The sequence below is a fragment of the Acanthaster planci genome, linkage group LG12, assembly GCF_054643075.1.
Source record: "Acanthaster planci isolate LZ-2023a linkage group LG12, COTS_SCS, whole genome shotgun sequence".
In the NCBI taxonomy this organism is placed as follows: domain Eukaryota; kingdom Metazoa; phylum Echinodermata; class Asteroidea; order Valvatida; family Acanthasteridae; genus Acanthaster; species Acanthaster planci.
This window is the reverse complement of record NC_141788.1, coordinates 5,857,032-5,864,698: the sequence shown is the minus strand read 5'-3', so window position 1 is coordinate 5,864,698 and position 7,667 is coordinate 5,857,032. Positions and strand designations below refer to the sequence as shown.

Here is a 7,667-nt window from a genome sequence, read left to right as displayed (position 1 = left end):
TGTTATTGTCCGTATTTGCTGGTGACATTGTTTTGTGTCCATGTGAGCATTCCAAAGTGTGGTCTTCATTTTGAAATGACCAATTAATGCAAAGTACTTTGATATATACCCGAAATGTTGAAGATTCCCGGCATTTTCACTAATGATGCATGCATCTTCGAATTTATAGGCACTGAATCCTCGTCAGCCGCGACTTCATGGACCCACTGCACCACTCGCGCGCACTCTCTCATTTAGAAAACACGTACGGCATGAAAACATTCTGTGCCTTTCGTTAGTAACCTTCCACAAGTTGCAGGCGCACTGACACAAAAATTCACAAATACAATATTAGGAATAAATGAAATAGAACATAGGAATCAAAGTTTTACCACTAGAATTCAGGTTGGGCCCTTGGGTTTTCGATAAAAGAAGATTTTATAAGAGAAGAAACACGGCAATCTTTTTAACAAAATGTTTCTACAGCATGCGTATTCAAATGATTATTTTCTCTAGTCTACATGAACATACTGCCATGTAGGTAGACACTAAATGAAAATCAGGGTACCATTTCTGTGGCCCCATGCATGAACCTGATATGCCACATTTTCAAACTTTTTGAGTTAGATGCATGGATGTGTCGGGTAATATCATATCTTTATTGCTTAAAAATCTCAACAGCTAGGGTGGTTTTTTTTTAATTATAGAGGGCGGTATTATTCTGACCAAACAGAAAATTCCAAGAAACAAAAGCTTCAACTAGATTTTTTTCAGTTTCATGTCTGTGTGGCATATCAGGTTCTTTCCAGTGTAATAAAAGAATACATATGTATGGGATATATTAATATTTTAGGAATCCCGTCGGTAATTGTTAAATACATCATGGTCTGAGGGGAAGCAGTTGGGATTACTAGTCGAGGGGAAGCAGTTGGGATTACTAGTCCCGTATCTCTATTTTGAAAACCATTTTAAAATGTGGTTTTTATAAAAGGCTGCCAAAAAAAAAAAAAAATGGTTGATCGTCCTCGTTCCCTAAGCAGTCGGATCGGGCGGGAGGTTTTTCCCTCACGACACCACTTACCTGACATGTAACAATCGGTCATTAGTTTCTCACTTATAAACTTACATTTTTATGTATTTGCATTACTTCTGTAACATTAACTACTTGGAACCATTTCAGGTTGCGGTTTGTTAACGGACCATAAAGTAAATTTTAACTGAATTATCATAACACGACTAGTATCCTGTTTGTATCGGACGTTCCCACGCCATGTACCATAGGCTTGCTGAAAAGCGGCACAGCTTCGACAAATGTACGGGAGCGCTCTTCTGAATCGTGTATAATGCACGACAAACTTTAAGCACAGCTCAAAGATGCTCTGCGAAGTCAGTAAACAAAAACAAAGTTTCCACACAGGCCAAAAAATTAACAAAATTAAAACCATTCAAGTCATCGAAATGATTTCATTTCCTTTATTGATATGTAAGAAGTAATATTGATATTATATACAAACATTTTGTTGAGATTTAGTCCCTCGAAGCATACAACTTGATTCGATTCTTGATGTTAAGCGTTTTAATATATACAGCTCAGGGAAACCAATTTGAACTTCTTCCCGCAATCAAATTTCTCTAACATCAGTAGTCTTTTCATGAACGGTTACAGTTTGAGGATACATACACAGTAGTTAAACCCAATCCAGGTGGCTGGAATTATCTGCCAATGAAAGTCTTAATCTGCCAATGAAAGTCTTAACCGCACATCTCAGACGCTACAGCAAGAAACCCATCTAAAGATAAAGACTGATTTATAGGGAACTTCAAGAAAATATTGCCATTTCACTAATAACGGTCAACCTACAATCTATTTACAACCAAATTAATGCCTACCTTCCAACTTCAAACAAAATAGACTTCTCGACAAATGCAATGGTAGAAGACATTCTGCGCCAAATAGCAAAGGTCTCCAGGTGAAAATGGAGCCAAACTAATAAATAGCATTTACTCGGAAGGTTTGGCTCTTTCATCACATACCTGTACAGAGACACAAGTCCTTTAAGCATGCCAAATTAATGAAACTAAAAAGCAAAAATAAAACATAAAACATCTTCTATACTATAAACACAGCTAAGTCTTACGATACATTTTAAGTGAACAAATTACTTCAAGTAAATAAACTTCGATGGAAAGGCACTATATAGAAATAGAAAACCGAATGGCAATACATTTGAACAGTGACAATTTTCTTTAAAAGGCTTTTACCTTAAGAAACCTAGATTGTAGGAAACTGTTAACTTAGGTAATAAAAACGAAAACCTGCCATTAAAATGGTGCAGCGGAACTATGTGCTAGTACTCAATGCTTTTCGGCAAGTAACTATTACATATTGCTAGTGGTGTAATTACCAACGAGGTATACCACGTGTACACGACAGAAACTACGAGGTTGACAAGGTTTGATTACACATGGCTGTGAACCCATTTGTTTGGCAGTTTTTTAAATCGGTAGCATTGGTTAGACTGTCTCAGCTGGCTTACACTACAATAAGCATCTAAAACCGAGGAGAAAACAGCCAAAATGACCACAAATACGGCAACAAGTTGAAACAAAATAGAAAATTAAAATGCAGTGGAAACACTTGGGTATGTACAAAGCGCAGTCTAACTCTGACAAGCTGAACGACCCTGAAGAGCCTCTTGTACGCATAAATAGGCAAAGATTAGGATACAGCACCATATTTCTTGGAGTTTGACAAGTCAGAGACGTCACGCATGCTGGTAGGAAACACGCTTCAGACCTGTAATGTATCTTCCCGTATTGTATTTCTGAACGCAGATCTCCACAGGCTGTTTAGCGTGGTCGTGCGTGACCGAAATTATCAAACTTACTTTTATTCCCGAAAGTATTGATGTAAATCCAACGAACACCTGAAGCAAACATTGAACTATATCACTAAACAAGGGCAACCGCACTTACGCCTGAATACGGGGGAAAACTAGACAGTCGGGCTGCAAAACTGAAGGATGCGGTTGTAAAAGAAATGTAATAACCAACCTTAGCTTTAAAAGAAAGCATACAACGTTCCACGAGCATAAACCTAGATCATTATGTACATACAGGTGGACACTACAATAAGACCAGACCTGTTTACACCAACTTGCATTATTATTGTACACCGGTGCAAGCTCGTGAAAACTCGCCATTTCAATCAAGTATGTACAACTATTTATAACTCCTCGTTTGTAATTTTGCATTGTCAAAGTTCAGCAGCCAGTTGCATTGTTTTTTTTTTCATCTAACACAATTTGTTTTCCCAGAGAAAAAACGAACACTCCAAAAAACGGGAACAAATCAAATCCCATCAAAACAGAGAACTGCGGGATGTCCAATGCTGTAGGCCTGATCATATCAAAAACAGACCATCAAAAACTTCTACATCCCGGGAAATTTCTTGACCGTATTTCAAGGCACTTGCCGTTTGTATCAACCGTAACTTCTGACAGGTATGCGAAATCAAATTGACGAACAATACTATTCTTTTGATTTTTTTTCTATAAAGATTTTCTGTATAAAAATTACATGGGGCTTCTGGGGGGAAGTATGCTAATATTCGCTCTATGCCAATTCCTAAATTATAATGGCTTATCGAAACTCCTTCAAACAGCATATCGCAAAATGGAAATGAAGAGACCACACTGCCTCCAACAGTTAGCCAATGCAGCATCTCTTGCTCAATGCTCCCAATTACAAATTACGGTGGCTTCTTCCGGCCAACAACACAAAAACAGACCATTAATGACGCGTTTGCTGAAACGGCAGGGCCTATATCTAGCTGAAGTTAGCCTTTACATTGTAAGATAGCATAAATGAACTAAAATGTCACCGAAACGAAACGAAATTGGAACACAACACAGCTACGGAATTCCACTGGTTTTTGATAAGCAGCTGCACTTTGAATTTGATCTTTGGATCGGCTAATCTTTGGATGCAAATCTCAGTTGCTATTGGCTGCAACTAAAATAGATTTCTACTCGGAAAAAAAACCTCAAGGCAGGTTTTTAATTAACCATTTTCAAACATTCAAAAAGGATCTTTTTTTTTAAATTTTAATCCACTTGGTACATACCATGGAAAAAAATAAAAAGCTGCTCAATTGCTTAATTAGGTTTGCCAAGACTGGTTTGACAAAAAGTGGCGATACCGAAAACAGAACGGGCCGTTTCTGTGGTTTTAACTATGCGAAAACAGAACGGGCCGTTTCTGTGGTTTTAACTATGGGAAATTTCAGACAAATTCTTGGGTTTTTCCCCTTTCCTGCAGTTCCTGTACAACCATTAAACCAGAGAAAATCTTCAAGGCAAACACACATAATTACATATATATTAATATATATATACATAACTCCACCTTGGAAAACTTTGAAAATATTTCTGAGGTAGATAAAAGATTTCTCTCCTGAAACTGAATTTCTTGTACGAGATGAATCAAGCTGATCAGCGTTTTGACTACACTGGTTTCCCCCCCCCTCAATTTTTTTCAGGAAGCTTGCGGGCGAGCTTTGCTCATCAACTGAATAAATATGTTAAGAATCAAACACAAGAAAAACACAAATGGCATTGACAAAGCCTAAGTACCCTGTTTTTCCATTTCCTATGCACTTCTAATTACGGTGCACGTAAGAGACGCACACGCCCTTTAAAAATGCTGTCAATGTGGGATGCGTTTCCACGGACACTTCACATCGCTGATGTTACAGACAAGGTTTCCAAGGGTGAATCTATCATTTTAACGCCTGTGCTAATATTTATCAGTGCTTACTTTAAAAATGTATTTTTGTTCCATTTGGAATAATGTCTAGGAACCAAAGACATGTGAAGTCTTTCTGCAGACACTGTTTTGTAAAATCCTGCTGTGTGTCTATGACAAAGCCACGGTTATTGCCGCCAAAAAAAGATATTGCATAATTTTTAGAGGAAAAGCAAGATGACTGCAAAATGTAGGTGATATTTGATTTTTTCCCCAGATTAATATACTTTTCCGATTATACTTTCCATCAAGTAATACAAATGTGTCATTTATTATCTTTTTCTTTTAAGGAATAAATTTTGGGAGTCTTCTTCCAGAATATCTCCAAAACATAAGTTCATCCGTTACAGTAAGCATGCACAAGTCTTTTCTTATTTACAAAATATTTCAAGAACCCTCACGGTACTTCAGATTCGAAAACACCTTCTCTTAAAAAACAACAAAATCTACGAAAAGAGAACAACTGCAAATGCATTACCAATGAAATGACCACACTCTCCCCAGCTCTCCCTCAGAGTATATCTTTCATCAGTGTTGCAAATTTCTCTCGACATTTCTTTGATGGAAGAGATAACTAAATGGGTTGAACCCAACAGTTGCATTTTGGTAAAACCTTTGTCTGGGTCATTTGGACACTGGCAATTTTTTTCTTGGTAGATGCTTCTCAAACAAAATGAATTTTGAATAAATAAAAATATAGTTCTTGGCAGTATTTCAAGGGGGAAAAAACTCGACTAATATTTTAGGCTTATATTGAAGGAGTCCGTCCTACAAGACAAAAAGGTCCTAAATTAACTAAATCTCTATTAAATGTGGGATAGGCCCATCGCACCTTTTGGAGTTCCAATGTTTAACTCTCTAAGATGATGTAATCACGTTTGAACACCACTGTATTTCTTCAGAGAGGCTATGCAGGGGCCTACAGCTACCAAGCACATGATAGCACCGCTGGAGTCACACGACTCGGGAATTTCTAACCCTATCAACATCAAAACAGGGGGCTTTCTGCTTAAATTCAACCTTTCTACAAAAAGCAACGACCCCCTTTTAGTTGCCAAAGATGGAGAGAATTGGCGGGTCACTTCCCAATGGCCACTCCCCTCTGGGCCTCAAGTGAAGGAATTGATCGTAACCGAAGCAACAAAAAAAAAGAAAAAAGCAAAACAATATGCCGGGGGAGGGTGGATTTACACGATGGACTCGTCGGCATTGGCTGGGGAATACTTGACATCGTTGTCATCGTACTTGTCTGTTCCCGGTTCGAGGTCGCCGCCCATGACTGTTCCGTGCGCTTTGTGGGCATTGATGGCCTCCAACCGATGTAGTTTCAACGCGGGCCCCCAGGACGGTTTGGAGGTGGTGGCCCGTCGGAAACGCTGAAGGAGAAGGAAACGGTAATTCAAAATATTTCTCCCAAAACAATTGCAGAGATAAGCTGACGGGAGTGGGAACTCCACCTGTGACCTCTGGACCACCATGCCGGAACTCTACCAACTGTGGCTCCTCTCAATTGTCAATGTCTTTGTTTGGAGGATGTTGGCTAGTCAGAAGCCATAAAACCAAAAACACCATACAGCCAGGGATCACGCCCCAAAAGGCATGATGCAAGCATGGCAAATGAAGATCGCTCAAGGAGGAAACAGCCTTTCTGAACACAAATCATCTAAAAACTAGACAGGAATACTGGCTATGTGGTTTGTTTGATTACTTTTGTTTGCCCAACAACTTTTGGTTGTGGGGTAAATTAATTTTAATAAAAAAAAAAACTAATACCTTAACAGCATTTCCAGTCCTCCAATCAATCACTCACAAAGTCAAACACAAAAACCATGACATGTGTTGTAGAATATGACCATCGATTTTCAGGAACCAGAGGCATAACTTTTAACGACAGCTTCCTATCGACTACCACTTTTTCCCCCAAACACCACAATCCAATTTTAAATGGGGCAAAGCCGACGCGTGGGCAAAGACGAACTCCCCGTTCAGTGTTGAGGGGACCCGGCCTTACCTCAATGATGTTGCCCTCTCCTTTAAACACCAGCTCGTATATCATGACGGTGGGGATGGCCGATATGCTGGAGCTGATCATGACCCAGCCAATGATGTGGGCCCCCATGGGGAAGTCCTTCTCGCCGGCCTTGGGGACCTCCCAGTCGATCCAGTTGAACAGAAGGACAAACTGCAGGGCGGAGGGGGGTAGAAAGTGACGACAGTGAAAGGAGGGAATCCACCAGCTCACTTGCGGGCCATCTTCCAAGGACACTTTAGTCTAAAGTCCAGAATTTTCTGCTTTCTGAGAGTCAAATTCTGCTCTCTAAATTTTGTATACAAAAACTGTATGTGACTGTACATATGTACTGTAGGCCCAACATTTACCGTACTTCTACAGGTATCTTTGGCATATTGATACATGTAGGGCCTACACGCACCACGCCACTGTGATCTTAGACTGGTCCCCGTCCCTACTGATTTATTCATAAGCCGTGAGACGTCTGAGCACTATGTAGGGAATGGGGACGTGTGTGATCTCCACGGTGCGGAGCCGGAGGAAATCAATACCAAATTCTACGATATCGCAAAGGAAAAACAGGAGGGGAAACTTACTTTCAAAGTGAGTTAAACAGTGAAAATGAGTTGTCATTCCTCATTTGGGTTCATATTTATTTGATTAATTGTGCAGAAACAATAAAAAATATTTAGTTGTTTTATGTCTTTATTTTTTTTCCCCCAAGAATTGCGTTTTCTGCTTTCTATCCCCAAATCAGTGATTTTTGCAGATTTTTTGCGAAGCAGACGGTGTACTTGCCAAAATGGCAAACAAAAACATGAAACAAAAAAAGACTTCTGAAAGCACGATACTAAAACTGCCGAGGCGTGAT

General features: G+C 39.4%; 1 protein-coding gene across 3 annotated transcripts in view; it reads right to left on the bottom strand.

Moving 5' to 3' along the window:
• Nucleotides 1-1,423: 1,423 nt before the first annotated feature.
• LOC110984355 (sodium- and chloride-dependent glycine transporter 1-like) overlaps nt 1,424-7,667 on the bottom strand; it is a 36,343-nt gene continuing 30,099 nt past the window's right edge. For all 3 annotated transcript variants that reach the window (XM_022244486.2, XM_022244488.2, XM_022244487.2), the window contains 2 exons: nt 6,797-6,967; nt 1,424-6,161 (listed from right to left, as the gene is read on the bottom strand). In XM_022244486.2, coding sequence (XP_022100178.1) covers nt 5,973-6,161; nt 6,797-6,967 — 360 coding nt within the window. In that variant the 3' untranslated portion in view covers nt 1,424-5,972. The remainder of the gene's footprint in view (nt 6,162-6,796; nt 6,968-7,667) is intronic.